The following is a 25038-nucleotide window of genomic DNA, read 5'->3' as shown; positions in this document are numbered from 1 at the left end:
GTATTTAATATCTAACAGTGCTGGTCATGTGAAAATATGTTTCAGTCATAACTGAGATAGTAAAAACTGATGAAGAGCCACAGTGGTGCAGTGGTTAGACTGCAGGCTACTTCTGTTGATTGCTGGCTGCCTGCAATTTGACAGTTCAAATCTCATCAGGCTCAAGGTTGACTCAGCCTTCCATCCTTCTGAAGTGGGTAAAATGAGGACCCAGATTGTTGGGGGCAATATGCTGACCCTGTAAACCACTCAGAGAGGGCTGTAAAAACACTGTGAAGTGGTATATAAGTCTAAGTGCTATTGCTAAATGGTTAGGTATGAACCAAAACAAATTCCCGTTTGTTCTTTTTCTTTTTTTCTTTTGATCCATTGTTCTTTTTCTTTATTTTGTCTTTCTTTCAGCTAGTGAAGAAGTGAAAGAAACATTTGCCAGAGCTAGGAATGGCCAATACAGGGTTTTAAAAATAGTTATTGAAAATGGTATGTATCATTTTCTTTCTGATACTTTCTCACAGTGTTGCTTAGATGAATGTATTGTTTCTGAGTCCTTGGAACAAGGCAGTGTTTGTCAATAGAAATTGCCTATGTCCTAGGTGATTTTTTGCTTAAGTCAGGCTTGACTTCTGGTGATAAGATCCAGCTGAGGAAAGGTGGACTAGAAGACTTCTAAATTCCCTTTGAACCCTATGACTCTATCACTAGTGACAGATTTGCATCAGGATTTTTCAAACTATGTTCCACAGCAGCAGCCCCAAACTTTTCCAATTTCCATGCAAACAGCAGATGTGCATGTAAGTACATACAGCTCCATTTGCGCAAGCACCTGCTGTTAGCACAAATGGAGCTTCATGCACAAGCACCCACCATTCATGCAAGTGGAGCTGTGCGCACGGGAGTGTCCTTGTGTCCACTACTCACTCAAGTGGAATAGTGCACACATAAGCACCCACCACTTGCACAGCCCAGATCTGGGCAACAGCCCAGGGGTTGGGGACCCCTGTTCTATAGAACAGTAAATTTCACAAGAGATTTCATGAAAGGCTAAGGGCAAAAAAAGGGAGGAAGGGTCTTGAACAGAACTAATCTTCTGTCACTAGAGCTTTACCTTTGGATCAAGAATTCTGGGATTATTTTTTTTTAATTAGCAGATTCTATATCTTGAACTACTTTGAAAATTACTGATCTATGTTGCTGTTTTAGCAACAGCTTTTAAATTTTCCACTGCATTTTTTAACTTTCCAATCTAGATTACAGATTTAGAAACTTGCATCTTATTTTAATATTAAGTGAATTGTTATCTACAAAGAGAGATAACAGGAGGAGGTCAGAACCAGAAAAAGAAGAGCTAGTTTGCTGTAATGATTAAAGTAGTAGCCTAAAAATCAGGAAGCTGTGACTTCTAGTTGTGCCCTAGACAGACTAGGTGTTTCGGGCCAGTTATTTTCTCTCAGCTGAACCCATTTCACAGGGTGATTGTTGTAGTGAAAATAGGATGAGGAAGGGGAATTATTTATGTTCGTTGTCCTCAGTTACTTATAAAGTAATAAAGACTGCATAACAATATAATTAATTATATTGTTCGTTAGTAATTAATAAAAATCATAGTCCCAGTGTCTTCTGTAGTTTTTAGTTCCAAGGCAATAAAATAGCTGTTCATATGATAACCAACAATATTTTAATTTAAGGTGTATAAGTAGTTCATGGTGCAGTTGGTTGAATAGTCAGTTAGGCTAATTGTAAGTCATGGCTAAGTTAATAGCGTTTCATTCCAATATAGCCATAAATCTGAACTATACATTCTCTTAAATATTTTCTATTGTATTATTGTCCCATTTCAAAAAGGGCTAGAAATTAAAGTCTCGTATCTACCTTAATTGCCTTTTGTAAGGAATTCTTAATAGCATATTTTGGTTTTAATGAATTCAGCATGACTCCTGAATACTTTTCCTGGCCTGATGCCTTTTGGATATGTTGGGAATGATAGATGCCAACTCTATAGTAGATCTTTTAAGTAGTCTTCTGAGAAACATAAATATGTTTATTTAATGTAAATGTTGGTATAATTAATAGTTTGTCATTCATGTTTAACATATTTTTACAGAGCAGCTTGTTGTGGGATGTGCTAAGCAACCTGGTTCAATCTGGGAAAAGGATTATGATTCCTTTATTCTTGCTCTGCTGGAAGATAGACAACCATGTTATCTCCTGTATAGATTAGATTCTCAGAATCCCCAAGGATATGAATGGATCTTTATTGCATGGTCACCAGATCATTCACCTGAATGTAACAGAATTAAATTGATGACGACAAACCATACATTAAACTCTTTTAAATACATCTTTTACTGCTAATTATTATTTGGTTATTCCCATACTTCACAGATCCATGTGCGTGTCTTCTACCTTCTAACCATTAAATCATCTTTCTTGGCTAACAGGGACCCATTGGAAAGGATAGCACCAATTGAAACAGAAATAAATGCACCTCTGTTCATGTGAATTTGTTATAATATTTGTTTTACTAGGCCTGGCATTCTGATATGCCTCCAGATGTTTTGGACTTTAATTCTGAATAACTTAATAATTGCTGTTTTCAATATAGGAAGTGCTAATGAATTCTGTATCTTAATAATTCATCAATTTGTGAAGAACAATGATTCTTATTCTTACATTATGAGGAGCCCTTCCATCTGACCTATGAGCGACTTTCAGCCCTCCCAGGTAGACCAGACAGATGAGCTAATTCTACTTTATCCTAAGGTTACGTTAATAGAATCTTGCAAATCTGAAAGTATAAATCTGCTGCTGTCTCTCTTACAGTCTGAGAACTGGAAGGGGGTCTCTTATTAGCCTCTTTCTTTGTCCATTATGCAGCTGTGGGTTAAGCTATCTCTTATCTGACCGTTTCCTAGGCAGCATCTCCCTCCCATTTTCAAGTATGAAAATATGAAATTTTCCATCTGGGATTGTTAGTGTTCCAGACATTTTGCATTATAATTTCCAGCAAGATCAGTAAAGAATATTGAACCATATTGCCTGTCTATTTTAATGAATAATGTATTTACTGTAGGAAGTAATGGATATTGTACCCAAATTTTAAACTTTTGTTGGGAGTAAGATAACGTCAATAATGTTTTTTTTTGCAAAAAATTTTTATTTTTCCATAATAATTCCCACAATTTGACCAGTGTACAATACAATCACTTATCCAACAATCAGTCCTATACTCAAATTATACTCAGTCAGGGCTGCTCGACTGCCACTCCCCCCTTTAATCCTTTCTTCCCTTCTCATCCTTCTTGATAACGTCAATAATGTTGTTTTATAAATGATAAATTATACTTTTTAATAAAGAAATCAGTAATTTAATTGTTCATGTTTGCACCTAGCTCAACTTAACATTTTACTATTATGGTTCTTCCTATTATAATAGTTTCCAATAATTTTGTACATTTATCATATTTACACTAATAAAAGGGAAAACTAAAATAAAGATTTTCAAAATTAAACATTTCTATAAGAATAGAAGGATGGAAGAATTGTAAATCTATATGAAAAGTAGTTTTAGCATTTAATTTTCATTTAATTCAATTTTTAAAAATCCAAATTTATCCCTTTTACGACCAACCAGGTTTGTCAAAAAAGGTTATATGCAGCTACTCGGGCAACTTTAAAGAAAGAATTTGGAGGTGGACATATTAAAGATGAAGTATTTGGAACAAACAAGATATGTATTCTATAGATACTAACTTAGCCATTTGTTTGTGATAATATAAGAAGAAATCAGTTGTATTTTCATGTGTTAATTTGATATTTTCGGGAGGAACAGGGAAACTTAAAGTGGTTGAAATATTTTTGTTTGGGGAGTATTTTTTATTATTTTTATTATTATTATTTATTCGATTTTTATACCGCCCTTCTCCCGAAGGACTCGGGGCGGTGTACAGCCAAGGTAAAACAAACGGTACAATATACAATTAAAATACAGATTAAAAAACTTATTAGATAATTGGCCTAAAAACTTTAAAATATATAAAACTAAAAAAACCCTTAAAATTAATAATAGAAAATTTAAAACCAATAAAATTTAAGCCAGCCCCGCGCGAATAAATAGATGTGTTTTCAATTCGCGGCGGAAGGTCCGAAGGTCAGGTATTTGGCGTAAACCCGGGGGAAGTTCGTTCCAGAGGGTGGAAGCCCCCATAGAGAAGGATCTTCCCCTGGGGGCCGCCAGCCGACATTGCTTGGTGGACGGCACCCTGAGAAGTCCCTCTCTGTGAGAGCGTACGGGTCGGTGGGATGCATGAGGTAACAGCAGGCGGTCCTGTAAGTACCCAGGCCCTAAGCCATGGAGCGCTTTAAAGGTAGTGACCAAAACCTTAAAGTGCACCCGAAAGGCCACAGGTAGCCAGTGCAGTCTGCGCAGGAGCAGTGTTACATGGGAGCTACGCGAAGCTCCCTCTATCACCCGCGCAGCTGCATTCTGGACTAACTGAAGCCTCCGGGTGGACCTCAAGGGGAGCCCCATGTAGAGAGCATTACAATAATCCAAGCGAGAGGTAATGAGCACATGAGTGACTGTGCACAAGGCATCCCGATCAAGGAAGGGGCGCAACTGGCGAACCTGGTGGAAGGCCCTCCTGGAGACGGCCGTCAAATGATCTTCCAGCGACAGCCGTTCATCCAGGAGAACACCCAAGTTGCGCACTCCCTCCTTTGGGGCCAATAACTCGCCTCCAACAGTCAGCTGCGGCTGCAGCTGACTGAATCGGGGTGCCGGCATCCACAGCCACTCCGTCTTGGAGGGATTAAGCTTGAACTGTTCCTCCCCATCCAGACCCGTACGGCTTCCAGACACCGGGACAGCACTTCAACAGCTTCGTTGGGGTGGCCCGGGGTGGAAAAGTACAGCTGAGTATCATCAGCGTACAGCTGGTATCTCACCCCAAAGCCACTGATGATCTCACCCAACGGCTTCATATAGATGTTGAACAGAAGGGGCGAGAGGATCGACCCCTGCGGCACCCCACAAGTGAGGCACCGCGGCCCGACCTCTGCCCCCCTGTCAACACCGTCTGCGACCGATCGGAGAGATAGGAGGAGAACCACCGATACACGGTGCCTCCCACTCCCAATCCCCCCAACCGGCGCAGCAAGATACCATGGTCGATGGTATCAAAAGCCGCTGAGAGGTCTAATAGGACCAGGGCAGAGGAGTAACCCCTGTCCCTGGCCCTCCAGAGATCATCCACCAATGCGACCAAAGCTGTCTCCGTGCTGTATCCGGGTCGGAAGCCGGACTGGAACGGGTCTAGATAGACATCTTCATCCAGGTATTGGGGTAGCTGCCGCGCCACAGCACTCTCTACAACCTTCGCAACAAAGCGAAGGTTGGAGACCAGACGATAATTACCCAAAATAGCTGGGTCCAGGGAGGGCTTCTTGAGGAGGGGTCTCACCACCGCCTCTTTCAAGGCGGCAGGGAAAACCCCTTCCAACAAAGAAGCGTTGATAATCCTCTGGAGCCAGCCTCGTGTCACCTCCTGAGTGGCCAGTACCAGCCAGGAAGGACACGGGTCCAGTAAACATGTGGTGGCGTGGAGCCTCCCCAACAACCTGTCCACGTCCTTGGGAGCCACAGGGTCAAACTCATCCCAAATGGACTCAACAAGACGTGCCTCCTCTCTCTCGCTTGGATCATCCCAATTTCGGTCCAGACCATCCCGGAGCTGAGCAATTTTATCGTATAGATAACCACTAAACTCCTCGGCACGTCCCTGCAAAGGGTCATCCCGCACCTCCTGATGAAGGAGGGAGCGGGTCACCCGAAACAGGGCGGCCGGGCGGTTATCTGCCGACGCAATGAGGGTGGAAGCGTAGGAACGCCTCACCTCCCTCATTGCCACTAGGTAGGTCCTAGAATAGGACCTAACTAGTGTCCAATCAGCTTCGGAACGACTAGACCTCCAAGTACTCTCTAGGCGTCTTCTCCGGCATCTCCCTCAGCCCCTCGGAAAACCAAGGGGCCGGACGAGACCTACGCCGGGTCAGAGGCCGCAAAGGCACGACACGGTCCAAGGCCCCAGCCGCGGCCTGTTCCCAGGCCACAACTAGTTCCTCAGTCGAGCCGTGGGCCAGATCCTCAGGGAATGGCCCAAGCTCCGTCAGGAACCTCTCAGGGTCCATCAGGCGCCTGGGACGGAACCAATGTATAGGTTCCGTCTCCCTGCGATGGTGGGTGGCGGTTCGGAAGTCTAGGCGAAGGAGAAAATGATCTGACCATGACATCGGTTCTGTTACTAAATCATCTAATTCCAGATCATTTAACCACTGTCCAGAGATATAAATTAGATCCAGCGTGCCTCCTCCCATGTGCGTAGGGCCATCATTTACTCGAATCAGGTCCAAGGCCGTCATGGAAGCCTGGAACTCCCGAGCTGCAGTCGATGACAAGCCAGCTGATGGCAGGTTGAAATCCCCCATGACTATAAGTCTGGGGGTCTCAACCGCCACACCGGCAAGTAGCTCCAACAGCTCGGGCAGGGCTGTGGTCACGCAGCAAAGAGCCAGGTACGCGATCAACAAGCCCAACTGATTACTATGGCCCCACCTCACATAGAGGGATTCACAGCCGGCAATCTGAGGAACAGTGGCCTCCCTCGGCTCTAGATCTCCTTAATGACAACCGCCACCCCCCACACCCCTACCTTGGGCCCTCGGTTGATGAAATGCTCGGAAACCCGGAGGGCACAGCTCAACAAGGGGAACCCCTCCCTCTGGATCCAACCAAGTCTCCGTAATGCCCATAAGGTCCGCGGACTCCCCCTGAATAAGATCGCAAATCAGGGGAGCTTTATTAACCACGGACCGGGCATTACATAACATCAACCGAAGATCCAAGCTCTGAGGATAATGGCCGCCCGAGGAACGGGAAGGGACTGAGGGGCCGGAGCACGTGATCGCTTTCAAACATCGAGCACGTGCTCCCAACACTCGATACGCCGCCCCCCCGCCATATCTGCCTCTCCCACTTACCGTACAGATTGAACAGCCCTCTAATCCTGGAACAGAACCCTCCCCCCCTGCCTTCAGACCAGATGTCATGATGCCGCGAACAAACACAGGGGCTGGATCCCTCCCCGATGGGTTCTCTCCCCCACCCGTCATATCCCTCCCCCCCCCTTAAAAAACCCTTATTTAAAAATCTATTTAAAAATCCCCACAAATTCTTCTTGGCCGCATGCCATCTCTCTGGGTCCCAAGACCCTACGTTAAGGTAAGCCCTCGATAACTTGGAGGGCCATTCCTGCGAGGCGGGGGAACCTCGCAGTCGTAATAGTTCGGCAGACGAGTATCTCATGGAGAAATAATCGATAAAACAGCAGAAAAGTGTCCGTCCCTAGCCAGCGGAGATGTTCCAGTCGTACCAATAGTTCGCCAAGCCCCAACATTAAATAATCAACCGTATGGGTCATAGTCCGTAGAAGTCCGTGAAACCAGAAGAAACAACCCGAGATCCAAAGGGTCCAGAACAACCAAGGGATCCGGAGGTCCGGTCCAAATCCAATGGCCTCCCTCTCGGAAGTTGGTATAGTAATATTCCCTCGGTTGTTCCCTCGGCTGCTAAGATGAAAAAGTCGGCAGCCGGAATAAAAAGGTCTCCCTCGGATTCCCGGCAACGCACCGTCACGGGACAAAGACCCGTGCAGTACGGTAATTGGAATGACATTTATACCGCCGATGCCGTCAATGCCGTCCATGCCGCCGCCACTAAGCCGCCAGATTATACTGCTAGGCCCAAATATGGCGCCAGCGTGCCGCTGTGCCGCTGTTGAAAATGTCCAGGCCAGGCCGCCTCTCAGTCGCTGATGGAAAGAGCAACCCAAAAAGAGGCAAGCCGCTGATGATAATTGCGGCATTTTGGCAGGCCATGGCAAAAAGTCAGCAGTGGGGAACGATGTTCAGGCCTATGGGGGGGGGGCGATGTTCATGCCCATGAGGGTACCATCCCAGCAACCGATGTTACCTGCGGCCCAACACCCAGTGCACAGCACACAGCTGTCGATGTTCTCCGTCGGTGTTCGGCACACACACACAGCCTTTGATGTTATCTGCGGACAAAAACGGCCGAAAAACAGCTGAGTCAGGCCGGGGCGTCTCCTTGCACCCCCCAACATGGCTGCCGCCATCCGCTGCTCGTTTGAGAACTCCGGCTCCGTACTCAGCAGCCGAGAGCCCAATGAGGTTCAAAGACCTCGCTCTCGGCGGCTGGAGAGATCATAAGCCAGGAGCCGGAGGCCAAGCAGCCAGGCGGCCAGCAGAACGGCATTGCGGCCCAAGGACTTCCAGCCGCCATCTCCACAAAGCTCAAGACGCCGCCATAATGTGCATGCGCAGAAGAAGAGACTAATTTTGTTGTTTGTTTCTTTTTTTATTTTGTCACAACAGTTTATATAAGCATATGCATGAAATAATTATACAATATATAAGCATATATATAAGCATAAGTATGTAATAACTATATTAATTGGATATAATGAAAGGAAGCAATAGGACAGGAACGGTAGGCACATTTGTGCTCTTATGCACGCCCCTTACAGACTTCTTAGGAATGGGATGAGGTCAATAGTAGACAGATTTTGGTTAAAGCTTTTGGGATTTTGGGAAGAGACCACAGAGTCAGGTAGTATGTTCCAAGCATTAACAATTCTGTTACTGAAGTCATATTTTCTGCAATCAAGATTGGAGCGGTTAACATTAAGTTTAAATCTATTGTGTGCTCTTGTATTGTTGCAATTGAAGCTGAAGTAGTCTTCAACAGGAAGGACATTGTAACGGACGATTCTATGAGTTAAACTCAGGTCATGTCGAAGGCGGCAGAGTTCTAAGTTTTCTAGACCTTGGTTTGTTTTATCTCAGGGCAATTTGAGTTTTCCTTATTTTCCTTTCTTGCCACATTGCCTTTTAAATGTCAAATGTTAGTAAAGCTATTTTTGTATTCTGAAACAGAGAGAATGTAAGATACTTGCTCCTCTGAGGCTGGAGCATTTCTGAATTCGGTGGTCTGGAAACATTGTCGTAAGGGCTGTAGGACTGAATCTTTAACTGTAAAGCAGTATGATTCTGAACTAAACTGCTTCAGAATAAAATGTTGCAATTTGAAATTACCAGTCATGCAAAACTGATGGCTCTGTGTTGTTCAGGATGATGTTTCATTAAATGGTTATCAGAAATATTTGATGACTCAGTCTTCCCCAGCTCCTCTGACAACAGCTGAAGAAGAACTTCGATAAATCAAGATTAGTGAGGTACTGCATTTTGGTTTGGAAGCCAAACTCTTTTTGGAGGATTAACACAAAGCCTGGATGTCAAATTTCCTACAGCCTGAAATATTTTTTCTTAACCGTTGAACTCTTTGTGTTTCCTTCCATTAAGTAAGATTTATTTCTGACCAAATGTTCTTTGAATAGAAGCAAGCCCCCCTTCTTCTTCTGCAATCTAAACTGGTGACTGTTTTTTTTTAAATTATGAGGATTCTTTTAAACATAGAAGGAACATATCATTCAAAATCATGACTATAATTGAGGATTGTAATTTCTTGTCTTATATATACACTAATAAAAGGGAAAATTAAAATAAAGATTTTTAAAATTCAACATTTAAAATTAAAAATCTAGTGCTTTGGATGAAGCACAAATATGCATTACACAATTGCCTTTCTTGAATCTGTTTTAAATTTTGTGTTCCAGGTACAAACTGAAGTCAGTGTTGATACTAAACATCAGACTTTGCAAGGAGTTGCATTTCCAGTAGCTTGGGATGCCCTTCAGGCACTAGAAAAATTGAAAAACAAAGAGCTTAACTATGTACAGTTGGTAAGATAAATTAATTCCTTAAACAGAATACATTTATCAGCATTGCATATTGAATTATAAGATCAACACAGAATCCAACTCTGTTATTCTGTTATTAAAATAACACAGACATTGTACTCTAATGAAAAAAAACAAATCCCCCTTAAGTCTTATTATTTAAGTATGTATTAATCATAAAAAAATGTTGAGGCTCTGGAAGTAGTGCATCAAAGATGATTAGAAGCTAGAGACTAAAACATAAGAATGGTTGTAGGAATTGGGTATGTCTAGTCCAGGGGTGTTAAACTCAAGGTCCATGGACCGGATCCAGACCATGGGGCTGACCTGGAAACAGCGAAGGACCAACCCACAGTGCCTCTGCCAGCAAAAATGGAGCTTTCTCTGGCAGAGGATTGCAGAAAGCCAATGTAGGCAAAAATGGCGCTTGGGAGCCTGTTTTCGCTGACAGAGTGCTTGGGTCAACACAGGTGCCCCGACACAAGTGACGTCAAGCTGGCCACGCCCATCCTGGCCCCCTGAGGTCAAACACAACCCTCATGCGACCCTCAATGAAATCAAGTTTGATACCCCTAGTCTAGTCTAATGAAAATGAAGAATAGAGGTGACATAACTGTGTTCCAATATTTGAGGGAGGGGCTGCCACAAAAAATAGGGCTCAACATGTTTTTCAAAGCACCAGAAGGCAAGACAAAAAACAATGGATGGAAATTATCAAGGCGAGAAGCAATTTGGAACTAAGGAGAAATTTTCTAACAGTGAAAAAAATTAATCAATGGAATGGGTTGCATTCAGAACTTGTGGGTGCTTCATCACTGGAGACTTTTAAGGAAAGACAGGACAGCTACTTGTCTGGAATGATAAAGGGTTTCCTGCCTGAGCAGGGGGTTGGACTAGAAGACCTCTAAAGTTCCTTCCAACTCTGTTATTCTGTCATTAAAATAACAATTACAATTAAGTATTGTAGCCAATACCAAGAGTATTTGATTCATTAGAGAGTGTTGTTTTTTTTTAAGTAAAAGTTAATATCTGCATAGCTTAACATCAAAATCTGTTTCTGATGGCTTAGAATCTTCCAAACATGAGGGAAAACACAATAGAGATGGGAAAAAATCAACAAAAAATGTCCATGCTTCATTCTACTTTAAACCTTCCCTTGGATCCAACCACCCTCTTTTGTCAGCAGAATGAAAGTTTGAATTCCCACTCCTCACATTTTATTATTTTAAATTTCATTCAACAAGAATATATTGTAGGGGTATTCAACATTGGCAACTTTAAAACTTGTAGATCTCAACTCCCAGAATTCCCCAGCCAGCATTTCCAAGACTGAACACCCCTGATACTTTTTTATAATCATTAGTATTACATATGTTCACAGCAAATCGATATGAACAACGAAATTATTGTCCTGGCCAGTACACTTCCAGCTTAAAGGACTTGCCAAGAAGAGTTCCTAAGAATTCTGCACGATACCATTTCTTCCTCTACAAACACTCACATGAAGGAGACTATTTAGAATCCATAGGTAAGTACATACTTCAGGCAATCATGTAGATGGACAACTGAGTGATTAGAAGTTTTTTGGCTAGATTTTTGAGCCAGTACTTTGCATAGCTACAAAATGTACTTAATTTTTTCAGTGAACGGGGCCATAACTACCAAGCACCTGTGTAACAGATGAATTGTATTCTCTGATAACAGCAACCTGCACTGTCCTGCAGCTTACTGCTTAGGACAGAGATGGGGAACCATGGCCCCTTTCTGACTTGTGGACTTCAACTCCCAGAATTGAAGTCCCAGGAGTTTTAAGTCCACAAGTCAAAAAAGGGCCATCATTCCCCACCCCTGGCTTAGGAAAAAGATCAAAGAATAAGAAACTATGTCTTTTCCTGGCCTACATGATAGCCACATGATCCCCTTCCTTAACTCAGAAGTACAACAATAGAAGTACATAGCTATTAAGCACACCCAAGGTAAAGACTCTTCAGAAGATGCCAGCAAGATTGATGTGCGTTTCTACTCCTGCTGTGAAATATCGTTTGAGCTTCCAGCCCAAATTCTGTACAGGTAATCCTTGAATTACGACAGTTCACTTAGCAACCATTTGAAGTTACAACATCCCCGCCAAAAGTTACGTATTTTGGAGCATCACAGTGGTCATTCTACTTACAAATGACCACAGAGACGCTGCAACATGCTCCTTTGGTGCCACACCTGAGAGCCCCATGCTGCCCACACTCGCCTCCTATGTGGCCTTGGGTGCCAGAGCCCTTGTCCACCAAATGGAGAAGCACTGAGTCAGCCTCTCCCTTTCACTGCTGATCTCCAGCCTCTCTCATGAGCAGGCATGGCCCTGCCACTTGCTGGAGTCCTGAACCCGCCCAGATTTCACAAATTGCACTGTCGCAGGCTACCTGTATATATTTTGCTCCATACAGGTTTCATTTTGCCATATCTACAGCTTCATTTAGTCCCAGTCAAATTGTAGGCCTCAAAAAACTCATCCCCATCTTTTACCTATATTTTATCTTGATTGGGATTTCAATTTCTAAGATATTTATTTGTTAGGATTTTAATATTTTAATGCTGGAAGCCACCCTGAGTCATTCATTACAAGATGGAAAAGGAAAAGGAAAAAAGAGAAAGTCCTTGAAAAAGATTTTGTGTGCCACCTGTTTTGAGTTTAGCTACTTAGCATTTCCTAATCTTGTGGTAGATATTTACAAGTTTTGTTAAAACTTGTATTTTTTGTTAAAAAAAATGGAATAAAAAAATCACTACTTGAAATATTTTGCAGTTTTTATCTACTCTATGCCTGGTTATGTGTGCAGTATACGAGAAAGGATGCTTTATTCTAGCTGCAAGAGTCCTCTTCTAGAAATTGCAGAAAGACAACTGTGGATACAAATCATTAGAAAGGTAAGACTGCAATTCCAGACACTATACTTCTTGACAGACCCCTGAGATAAAGATCTTCGCAGATGATGTCTCTTTTTTACAAAAAGAGGAAGAGTTTGAAACAATATTCAGTAGATTTATTACTGAATCCAAATGGCTTTTGAAGAGAATAAAAATACTTACTACCATGTGCCGCAAACATTTGCCCAGGAATATTAAGCTACTACTTCACATCACTGTGAGATAACATTTTCAGTATATGGTATCAAATTATTAAACAATTCAGACAATAGTAGGATATTTCAACAAAGTTATATTTGAGAATACCATTCTCAAATTTTGTTTCATGTAATACATTAAGAGATGCAGGAAAAAAAACTTAAGCATATAAAAATCTGATGTCATCCATGTTCATATAATTTAGGGCTGAGCTAAGTTTTACGATTAAACGAAGACCAACATTGAAACATGGATGACTAAAAACTACTCCAGTCAGATTTACATATCTTGACTTATATTGGGTGGGCAACTCATGGTCTCCAATCTTTTTCTGTATTAGAGGATCCTCACCTCCACATTTTCAAAATGTATTGATAAATCACAGCCCATAATGCTATTTCTGATTTGTTTGTTGTGAAAAAAACAAAGGTGTACAAAACTTTTAAGTAAGCTACCTTTGACTTCTCCATTTGAATCCCATAAACTTGTGTAATATACTCTATCCCCAATACCCCCAAAAAATAATTTGAAGAAAACCTATAGCTCCTAATCACAAAACTTTGTTCAGCCCTAAATTACATGAACATGGATGACATCAGATTTTTATACGGGTGGGGGGAAATGCGGAATTTCAGATTCGGGTTTTCCCCAGATGTGCCAATATGACTATGCAATGGCCAAGATCATCTCCTGGTCTCATCAGTATTGAGCTCCATAACGATCGATGTGGGCCCAGATGCGGTTTAGAAAGTAAGCTAGGTTCCTAGGGGTGCTGTTGAAGGTAGCCAGGAACGGTGGTGGGACAGCTGTGGGCAATGCCACTGTGGGTGGCAGAACCAGTGGTTGGGTTGGAGCCAGCAACTGCTGGCATTGAATTGACCCCTGGCCTGGGTAGAAGGCCCATCCCGGAGAGATGTGGTTGACTGGCAGCAGTCCGGGGTGTATGTGCTGGTGAAAGGGGCATCTGTAACCCCATTGTTCCTACCCAGTTGCCCAGGCTTGAGTGCCCCAGGGGTCAAGGGTGTTGGCCAGGCACTGTACCCTGCTGGGCTGCTGTGCCGACGGATCTGATTCGAGGGGGAAGGCTGAATCTTGGTCCACTCAGGGTTGAGTGAAATGAAGCTGTGGTCCCACTTTGAATCGACATGCTCCCTTGCCCTGGAAAATGGAATGTAGGCTGGGCTAGGATCCAACCTGGCTGGATCAAGTATGGAGGAGCTTGGGCGGCAAGCCCAACAGTCAGCTGTCAGGGTGTGCGGGGGCCGAAAACACGATGCGTGGAGGTCGAAAACGGCCGAAGGGTGGGGGCCAGCAGGTGGGCGGGGCTTCAGAAATATTCACTTTATAATACGCAGACACTTCCACCCACTTTTTTTGGGGGGGGGGAGAATGCATCTTACACTCCAAAAAATACGCTAGTTCCAATTAATTCCTCATTGCAATTCAGAACTCTGAGACAAAGTCCATCAAAATAAGATTTTATTAGAGAAGTCATATTGGCACGTCTGGGGAAAACCTGAATCTGAAATCCTGCGTTTCCCCCACCCACACTAAAACTCACACCCTGCCCTGTCGAATGACATTCACATCACATGGCCCAATCAATCCCGTCTCAGCTCTCACCAAACTTCGTACACTCCCCTCCAGGTGCCAGCAGTCCGACCTTGATCTCATGTGAAAAAATGTTATAATAATAATAATAATAATAATATTTTAATTTTTATACCGCCCTTCTCCCGAAGGACTCAGGGCGGTTAACAGCCAGATAAAATATAATACAGTACAATACAATAAAACCCAATTAAAAAACTTATTCGATGTGGCTAATAATTTAAAATTATAAAACACATAGTATAAAACCCCATTTAAAATCCAATTTAAAAACCCATTTTATGCCAGTCCTGCTCGGAAGAATAAATAGGTCTTCAGCTCGCGGCGAAAGGTCTGGAAGTCAGGAAGTTGACGGAGTCCAGGGGGAAGCTCATTCCAGAGGGTAGGTGCCCCCAAAGAGAAGGCTCTCCCCCTGGAGGTCGCCAGCCTACATTGTTTGGCTGACGGCACCCTGAGGAGACCCTCTCTATGGGAGCGCACCGGTCGGTGGGAGGCATATGGTAACAGAAGGCGGTCCCGAAGATATCCGGGTCCTATGCCATGGAGCGCTTTAAAGGTGATAACCAGCACCTTGAAGTGCACCCAGAAGACCACAGGCAGCCAGTGCAGCTTGCGCAGGAGAGGTGAGAGCCATGAGTGGTTCCCTCTATCACCCGCGCAGCTGCATTCTGGACCAACTGGAGCCTCTGGGTGCTCCTCAAGGGAAGCCCCATGTAGAGAGCATTGCAGTAGTCCAGGCGAGAAGTGACGAGGGCATGAGTGACCGTGCATAGGGAATCCCGGTCTAGAAAGGGGCGCAACTGGCGAACCAGGCGTACCTGGTAAAAAGCTCTCCTGGAGACGGTCGCCAAATGATCTTCGAAAGACAACCGTCCATCCAGGAGAACGCCTAGTTGCGCACCCTCTCCATTGGAGCCAATGATTCGCCCCCAACAGTCAGCAGCGGTTGCAGCTGACTGTATCGGGATGCCGGCATCCACAGCCACTCAGTCTTGGAGGGGTTGAGCTTGAGCCTCTTTCTCCCCTCCAGACCTGCACGGCCTCCAGACACCGAGACAACACTTCGACAGCTTCATTGGGGTGGTCAGGGGTGGAAATGTACAGCTGGGTGTCATCAGCGTACAGTTGATAACTCACCCCAAAACCACTGATGACCTCACCCAGCGGCTTCATATAGATGTTGAACAGGAGAGGCGAGAGAACCGACCCCTGTGGCACCCCACACAGGAGGCGCCTTGCGGTCAATCTCTGCCCCCCTGCCAACACCGTCTGTGATCGGTCAGAGAGGTAGGACGAGAACCACCGAAAAACGGTGCCTCCCACTCTTAAACTCCCAACCGTCACAGCAGGATACCATGGTCGATGGTATCAAAAGCCGCTGAGAGATCTAGGAGGACCAGGGCAGAAGAATAACCCGTCCCGAGCCCTCCAGAGGTCATCCACCAACGCGACCAAAGCTGTTTCCGTGCTGTACCTGGGTCGGAAACCGGACTGGAACGGGTCTAGATAGACAGATTCATCCAGGTACTGGGGTAACTGATGTGCCACCACACTCTCAACAACCTTCGCCACAAAGCAAAGGTTGGAGACTGGACAGTAATTTCCCAAAACAGCTGGGTCCAGGGAGGGCTTCTTGAGGAGGGGCCTCACCACCGCCTCTTTCAAGGCGGTGGGAACAACACCCTCCCTCAAGGAAGCGTTAACAATTTCCTGGAGCCAGCCTCGTGTAACCTCCTGAGTGGCCAGCACCAACCAGGAGGGACAAGGGTCCAATAAATGTGGTGGCATTCAGCCGCCCCAGCAATCTGTCCATGTCCTCAGGAGCCACAGGATCAAACTCCTCCCAGATGGTCTCAACAAGACTAACCTCCGTCACCTTGCCTGAAACTACCCAATTTTGGTCCAAACCATTATTATTATTATTTATTATTTTATTAGATTTCTAGACCGCCCTTCTCCCGAAGGACTCAGGGCGGTGTACAGCCAAGATAAAAATAAACAATGTACAATTAAAAATAGATTAAAAAACTTATTATACAGTTAGGCCGATAAATTAAAATATATAATCTAAAAGACCCCAATTTAAAACTAAAAACAGTTAAATTTAAAATCTACCCAATTTAAGAAAGCCCCACGCGAACAAACAAATATGTTTTCAGTTCGCGGCGAAAGGTCCGAAGGTCAGATATTTGGCGTAAACCGGGGGGAAGTTCATTCCAGAGAGTAGGAGCCCCCACAGAGAAGGATCTTCCCCTGGGGGCCGCCAGCCAACATTGTTTGGCGGACGGCACCCTGAGAAGTCCCTCTCTGTGTGAGCATACGGGTCGGTGGGAGGCATGAGGTAACAGCAGGCGGTCCCATAAGTACCCAGGCCCCAAGCCATGGAGCGCTTTAAAGGTGGTAACCAGAACCTTGAAATGCACCCGAAAGGCAACAGGTAGCCAGTGCAGTCTGCGCAGGAGAGGTGTTACATGGGAGCTACGTGGAGCTCCCTCTATCACCCGCGCAGCTGCATTCTGGACCAACTGAAGCCTCCGAGTGCATCTCAAGGGGAGCCCCATGTAGAGAGCATTGCAATAATCCAGGCGAGAGGTAACGAGAGCATGAGTGACTGTGCATAGGGCATCCCGATCAAGGAAAGGGCGCAACTGGCGAACCAGGCGAACCTGGTGAAAGGCTCTCCTGGAGACGGCCGCCAAATGATCTTCCAGCGACAGCCGTGCATCCAGGAGAACACCCAAGTTGCGCACTCCCTCCTTTGGGGCCAATAACTCGCCCCCAACAGTCAGCTGCAGCTGCAGCTGACTGTATCGGGGTGCCGGCATCCACAGCCACTCGCTTTTGGAGGGATTGAGCTTGAGCCTGTTTCTCCCCATCCAGACCCGTACGGCCTCCAAACACCGGGACAGCACCTCAACAGCTTCGTTGGGGTGGAAAAGTACAGCTGAGTATCAACAGCCTACAGTTGGTATCTCACCCCGAAGCCACTGATGATCTCACCCAACGGCTTCATATAAATGTTGAACAGGAGGGGCGAAAGAATCAACCCCTGTGGCACCCCACAAGTAAGGTGCCTCGCGGTCGACCTCTGCTCCCCTGTCAACACCGTCTGCGACCGGTCGGAGAGATAGGAGGAGAGCCACCGATAAACGGTGCCTCCCACTCCCAACCCCCCCAACCGGCGCAGCAGGATACCATGGTTGATGGTATCAAAAGCCGCTGAGAGATCTAACAGGACCAGGGCAGAGGAATAACCCCTGTCTCTGGCCCTCCAGAGATCATCCACCAACGCGACCAAAGCTGTCTCCGTGCTGTATCCGGGTCGGAAGCCAGACTGGAACGGGTCTAGATAGACAGCTTCATCCAGGTACTGGGGTAGCTGCCGTGCCACGGCACTCTCTACAACCTTTGCAATAAAGCGAAGGTTGGAGACCGGATGGTAATTACCTAAAATAGCTGGATCCAAGGAAGGCTTCTTGAGGAGTGGTGTTGTGACCCAAGTTCCTGGACCCGGACTCCTGGACTCGGATGATTCAGAAAGTGAGGGAGAAGACCTGGCCAGCCCTGCTTCTCGTGAGCCCTTTCCCTCCCTGGCACCCACTCAAAGGGAGGAGGAGGGGCCGGCAAAGCCTGATTCCCTGGAGCCTCCTTCTGATTTGGCAACGCCCCAAGAACAGTTTTGGAGTGATGCAAGATTACGAAGACGTGACCGGCGTGCGCAGCAGCGGAAGAGTTGGGACAAAGCCAAGTCATAATTGTCATGCAGTGACATCTGCAGAGACTATAAATAGGAGGCGGGACTTCCTGGTTTTTTGTCTTGGACAAAGCAATGAATTTGCGAGGGCAATCTGTATCAACGGAGGGAAGAATATATTCGTGAGTAATTCTGGCCTTATCTGTAATTTCCTTGTTATCTCCAGAAACTTGGCAGGCCCGTGGGTAGACGTAGCCAGGACATTTATATATGTAAATAAATCAGAAAAGAGGCCTCTGACTGACTCTTTGCTGGGAGTATTGGGGGAAGGGAAACAGAACATTTTGTCCAAGACCTGACTAAAACATCTTCCACCAAAGATGGACCAGCAGCAGGTACAGCAGCAGTTAGAGCAGCTACAAGCGGCTAATCAACAGCTCCAGCAGCAAGTGGCTCACTTGGCAGGCCAACTTGCTGCCAGGAATGTGCCTGCAGCCCCCCCCCATCCTCCCACTCCTCCTCCTCGTCGCAAGTGCCCAATAACTGTGCCGGATAAGTTTTCTGGGCAGCCTGAGATGTTCCCGACCTTCTTGGGACAGTGCCAGCTCTACATGGCTATAAGGCCAGAGGATTTCCCAGACGACCGGGCTAAGGTGGCCTTCGTGATTAACCTTCTTTCCGGCTCGGCTGCTCGATGGGCCACGCCCCTCTTGCTCCAGGACAGCCCCCTGCTGGAGGACCAACAGCGTTTTTGGCACCACCTGCGCACCATGTATGAGGACCCCGTTCGAATGCTGACAGCAACCAGGCGCCTTAAGGAACTCCGTCAAGGGAAACGCCCCCTGCAGGAGTACATCGCCGAATTTCGTCTTTTGTGCCAGGACTCTGACTGGAATGATGCAGCGCTGGTGGACGCGTTCCAGGAGGGACTCTCAGAGGAATTGCAAGGCGAGCTGGCCCGCGTGGAGGCGCCGCGGACCCTCGACAACTTGGTGCCCCTTTGTCTCGGCCTCGATGCCCATCTGCAACGGCGACCGTCCCGTCGCACCCCCCGGGACCCGCCGTCAACATCTGCACCCCCACTTCCTGCACCACCAGCACCCAGGGTCGCCCCACGTTTTATAACCGCTGCGGAAGAGCCCATGGAGTTGGGAGTGGCCAGACCTCGCCTGACAGCCCAGGAGCGGAACCGGAGGCGCCAAGGGGGATTGTGCCTGTACTGTGGGGAGCCCGGCCACTTCGCTGCTTCTTGCCCCAGAAAGCGAAGTGGGGCACGCACGCCGGTCCCCGAATCACAGCGTGACCAATCGGGAAAAGGAGCAGGCCCGACCTCGGGGAAACCCTAGGTCGGGCACGTACTAAGCCCCCACTGGACATTGCGGAAGTAGACTCTGGGCCCCCTCGGCATCTGATCCTGGACACACGGATATGGTTGGGGAACCAGTCGGACGGGCTCCAGGCGCATGAGCTGGTGGACTTAGGGGCCACAACAAACTTTATGGACCAGGCCTTTGTGACCCAGTTTGCGGTCCCCGTGGTTCCGGTGGACCCTCCGATGCGGGTAGAGACAATTGATGGACGAGAACTGGTGTCCGGCCCCATTAAATTTGCCACCCAGCCTTTGCGCCTGGCTATTGGGGACCATGAGGAGGCGATCCAGTTTTATGTCACGGCGGACCTTCATTTTCCCTTGGTCCTTGGGTTGGCCTGGTTCGGACCCACGATCCTCAGGTGGCCTGGTCGCGGAACGCCATCTCTTTCCCGAGTCTGCAGTGCGTTGATCACATCCGCCACACCTGTGCCGGCCAGAACGTCCCCACCGCTGCCATCACCTTGCCTCCTGAGCTGACGGACTTCGCCCGGCGTGTTCAGCGAGAAGGAGGCGGACCGACTACCCCGCATCGGCCCCACGATTGCCCGTGGACCTTCTGCCCAACGCACCACTGCCTGTGGGACGCCTGTATTCCATGTCGGAGCCCGAGTTGGCCGCCTCAGGGACTTCCTGGACAAAAACCTGGCCCGAGGGTTCATCCGCCTTCAAAGTCCCTCTCGGCCCCAGTCCTCTTCATGAAGAAGAAGACAGGGACTTGCGCCTATGCTGTGATTACCGCTGGCTAAACGCCATTACGGTGCGGAATCGCTACCCCCGCCGCTCATCCCGGAGCTACTGGAGAGGTTGCGGAGGCCACGATCTTCACCAAGCTCGATCTCCGGGGCCTACAACCTGGTGCGGATGCGAGAAGGAGACGAATGGAAGACGGCATTCGCACCGATACGGACACTACGAATACACTGTCATGCCATTTGGGTTGACCAACGCCCCGCCGCTTTTCCAGCACTTCATGAACGACGTGTTCCGAGACATGTTGGATCGGTTCGTGGTTATCTATCTGAACGACATCCTGATTTACTCCGGTCCAGGAAAGCCACCTTCGACACGTCGGTCTGGTGCTGCAACGCTTGGAGCAACAACTCAATGCGGCTGAGAAATGCGTCTTTTTCCGGACTTCCATAGAATTCCTCGGGCATATCATCTTGCCTGAGGGCATAGCCATGGACCCATGTAAAGTAGAAGCTTTGTGTAGCTGGGAAGCCCCTCGTCGGGTGAAGGATGTTCAGCGCCTGCTGGGCTTCGCCAACTACTACCGGACCTTCATCCCGGGCTTCGCCACACTGACGGCTCCACTTACCCAGCTCCTCAGGAAGAAGGTTGCGTTCCGGTGGGGTCCCCCGCAGCAAGAAGCATTCACAGCCCTCAAGAAAGCCTTCGTCACGGAACCCGTCCTGAGGCATCCCGACCCGCTCCGGCCTTTTGTGGTGGAAACGGACGCGTCCAATGTGGCTCTGGGAGCGGTGCTGCTACAGGCTCCGACGAATGGCGGCACACTTTTTCCCTGCGCTTACTACTCCCGGAAACTCAATCCTTCCGAGCGCAACTACACTATCTGGGAAAAAGAGTTGCTGGCTATCAAGGCTGCATTCGAGGCTTGGTGACACCATCTGGAGGGGGCCCGACATCAGTTGGAGGTCCGAACGGACCATCGGAATCTCAAGCACCTCACCACAGCTCGGAAGTTGAACCAGCGGCAGATCCGGTGGTCGTTGTTTTTTGCCCGGTTCAACTTCCGCGTGACCTACATTCCCAGCGGTCACAACCAGAGGGCGGATGCCCTGTCCCGCAAGCCAGAGTACCTCTGCGCCAAGGACCCCCTTCCTCCACGGATAGTGCTGCCGGCAGAAGCCTTGGCCGCAGCACGGGAGCCAGTGGATTTGCGGGCCCAGGTGCGAGAGGCGCAGCGCCAGGACGCCTGGTCGCAGCAAAGGAGAGCGGAGGTGGGCCCCACGTCTCCTTGGACCTTGGAGGACTTACTCAACTTTCGGGGGCGATTATATGTGCCCACAGGACCACTCCGAGCCCTCGTCATGACCCAGTGCCACGACAACCCTGCAGCAGGACATTTTGGGTTCTTCAAGACCCTCCACCTGGTGACACGGACCTTTTGGTGGCCCAGTGCGGCATGATATACATGCCTACGTGACATCCTGCGTACTGTGCCGGCAAGCCAAGACCGCCACGGGGCCCCTCCCGGCTCCTCCAACCCTTGCCGACACCCGACAGACCCTGGGGCGATCTCTATGGACTTCCTGACAGACCTGCCGCCATCCCGGAGCTACTGGAGAGGTTGCGGGAGGCCACGATCTTCACCAAGCTCGATCTCCGGGGGGCCTACAACCTGGTGCGGATGCGAGAAGGAGACGAATGGAAGACGGCATTCGGCACCCGATACGGACACTACGAATACACTGTCATGCCATTTGGGTTGACCAACGCCCCCGCCGTTTTCCAGCACTTCATGAACGACGTGTTCCGAGACATGTTGGATCGGTTCGTGGTTATCTATCTGAACGACATCCTGATTTACTCCCGGTCCAGGGAAAGCCACCTTCGACACGTCGGTCTGGTGCTGCAACGCTTGCGGGAGCAACAACTCAATGCGAAGCTGGAGAAATGCGTCTTCTTCCGGACTTCCATAGAATTCCTCGGGCATATCATCTTGCCTGAGGGCATAGCCATGGACCCATGTAAAGTAGAAGCTTTGTGTAGCTGGGAAGCCCCTCGTCGGGTGAAGGATGTTCAGCGCCTGCTGGGCTTCGCCAACTACTACCGGACCTTCATCCCGGGCTTCGCCACACTGACGGCTCCACTTACCCAGCTCCTCAGGAAGAAGGTTGCGTTCCGGTGGGGTCCCCCGCAGCAAGAAGCATTCACAGCCCTCAAGAAAGCCTTCGTCACGGAACCCGTCCTGAGGCATCCCGACCCGCTCCGGCCTTTTGTGGTGGAAACGGACGCGTCCAATGTGGCTCTGGGAGCGGTGCTGCTACAGGCTCCGACGAATGGCGGCACACTTTTTCCCTGCGCTTACTACTCCCGGAAACTCAATCCTTCCGAGCGCAACTACACTATCTGGGAAAAAGAGTTGCTGGCTATCAAGGCTGCATTCGAGGCTTGGTGACACCATCTGGAGGGGGCCCGACATCAGTTGGAGGTCCGAACGGACCATCGGAATCTCAAGCACCTCACCACAGCTCGGAAGTTGAACCAGCGGCAGATCCGGTGGTCGTTGTTTTTTGCCCGGTTCAACTTCCGCGTGACCTACATTCCCAGCGGTCACAACCAGAGGGCGGATGCCCTGTCCCGCAAGCCAGAGTACCTCTGCGCCAAGGACCCCCTTCCTCCACGGATAGTGCTGCCGGCAGAAGCCTTGGCCGCAGCACGGGAGCCAGTGGATTTGCGGGCCCAGGTGCGAGAGGCGCAGCGCCAGGACGCCTGGTCGCAGCAAAGGAGAGCGGAGGTGGGCCCCACGTCTCCTTGGACCTTGGAGGACTTACTCAACTTTCGGGGGCGATTATATGTGCCCACAGGACCACTCCGAGCCCTCGTCATGACCCAGTGCCACGACAACCCTGCAGCAGGACATTTTGGGTTCTTCAAGACCCTCCACCTGGTGACACGGACCTTTTGGTGGCCCCGAGTGCGGCATGATATACATGCCTACGTGACATCCTGCGTACTGTGCCGGCAAGCCAAGACCGCCACGGGGGCCCCTCCCGGGCTCCTCCAACCCTTGCCGACACCCGACAGACCCTGGGGGACGATCTCTATGGACTTCCTGACAGACCTGCCGCCGTCCTCTGGGTTCACCACGGTGCTGGTGGTGGTGGACATGCTCACCAAGATGGCACACTTCATCCCATGCCGCGGACTGCCCAAAAACGGCCCGTCTCTTTCTGCAGCACATCTTCCGCCTCCATGGTCTACCGGACAGGGTGGTTTCGGACCGCGGAGTTCAGTTCACAGCCAGCTTCTGGAAGAGCCTGATGGCCGCGTTGGAGGTGCAGGTGTGTCTTTCGTCATCGCACCATCCGGAGACCGACGGGGGTACAGAGAAGGTCATTGGTATACTGGAACAGTATCTTCGTTGCTTCATCAGCCAGCAACAGGACAACTGGGCCGACTACCTGTCCCTGGCGGAGTTTGCTTTTAACAACTCTCAGCACACCTCTACTCAGATGACCCCGTTCTTTGCCAATGTGGGGTACCATCTGCGGCTCTTCCCTCTGGCACCACCGGACTCACCTGTTCCCGAAACGCAGACCTTCCTGACAGAATTGCATGCGGTCCAACAGTTGGTACGTCAGCAGCTGAATCGGGCAAAGGAGGACTACAAACGGTCCGCCGACCGCTCCCGCCGGGCAACGCCCCCGCTGGCAGTTGGAGACCGGGTGTGGCTCTCCACCAAACACCTCCCGTCCGACCGCCCGGTAAAGAAGTTGGACCACCGATTCATCGGCCCGTTCCCTGTCGAGGCAGTCATCAACCCGGTAGCCTACCGACTGACCCTGCCACGATCCATGCGGATCCACCCCGTTTTTCACCGGTCCCTTCTGGTTCCTGAGGCCACACCGAGTCCCCTTCGGTGCCCAACAGCACCCGTCACTGTCGCCGAGGACGGATCGGAGGAATACGAAGTCCACAGCGTATGAGACTCCCGCTGGCTGAAGGGTCGTTTCCAATATTTGATCGCGTGGAAGGGATATGGGACTGATTTCTCCTGGGTAGATGCCTCCGACGTTCATGCCCTTGACCTGGTGCAGGCCTTCCATGAGCAGAACCCAGCCCGACCACATCCCGATCGTCAGCCCCGGGGGAAGGGCCCTGCGGTGAGGGATAGTGTTGTGACCCAAGTTCCTGGACCCGGACTCCTGGACTCGGATGATTCAGAAAGTGAGGGAGAAGACCTGGCCAGCCCTGCTTCTCATGAGCCCTTTCCCTCCCTGGCACCCACTCAAAGGGAGGAGGAGGGGCCGGCAAAGCCTGATTCTCTGGAGCCTCCTTCTGATTTGGCAACGCCCCAAGAACAGTTTTGGAGTGATGCAAGATTACGAAGCCGTGACCGGCGTGCGCAGCAGCGGAAGAGTTGGGACAAAGCCAAGTCATAATTGTCATGCAGTGACGTCTGCAGAGACTATAAATAGGAGGCGGGACTTCCTGGTTTTTTGTCTCAGACAAAGTAATGAATTTGCGCGGGCAATCTGTATCAACGGAGGGAAGAATATATTCGTGAGTAATTCTGGCCTTATCTGTAATTTCCTTGTTATCTCCAGAAACTTGGCAGGCCCGTGGGTAGACGTAGCCAGGACATTTATATATATGTAAATAAATCAGAAAAGAGGCCTCTG

The 25038-nt window shown here is 48.7% G+C and overlaps 1 protein-coding gene across 1 annotated transcript in view; it reads left to right on the top strand.

Annotated features, from left to right (window-relative positions):
• TWF1 (twinfilin actin binding protein 1) overlaps positions 1 to 25038 on the top strand; it is an 84334-nt gene that overhangs the window by 3349 nt on the left and 55947 nt on the right. Inside the window, 8 exon segments of the mRNA XM_058190149.1 lie at positions 403 to 480; positions 2102 to 2276; positions 3628 to 3720; positions 9197 to 9329; positions 9750 to 9875; positions 11254 to 11293; positions 11296 to 11400; positions 12673 to 12794. Of these exon segments, the coding sequence (XP_058046132.1) occupies positions 403 to 480; positions 2102 to 2276; positions 3628 to 3720; positions 9197 to 9329; positions 9750 to 9875; positions 11254 to 11293; positions 11296 to 11400; positions 12673 to 12794 (872 nt within the window).

The sequence above is a fragment of the Ahaetulla prasina genome, chromosome 7, assembly GCF_028640845.1.
Source record: "Ahaetulla prasina isolate Xishuangbanna chromosome 7, ASM2864084v1, whole genome shotgun sequence".
Taxonomy (NCBI): domain Eukaryota; kingdom Metazoa; phylum Chordata; class Lepidosauria; order Squamata; family Colubridae; genus Ahaetulla; species Ahaetulla prasina.
This window is presented reverse-complemented; position numbering and strand designations above follow the sequence as displayed.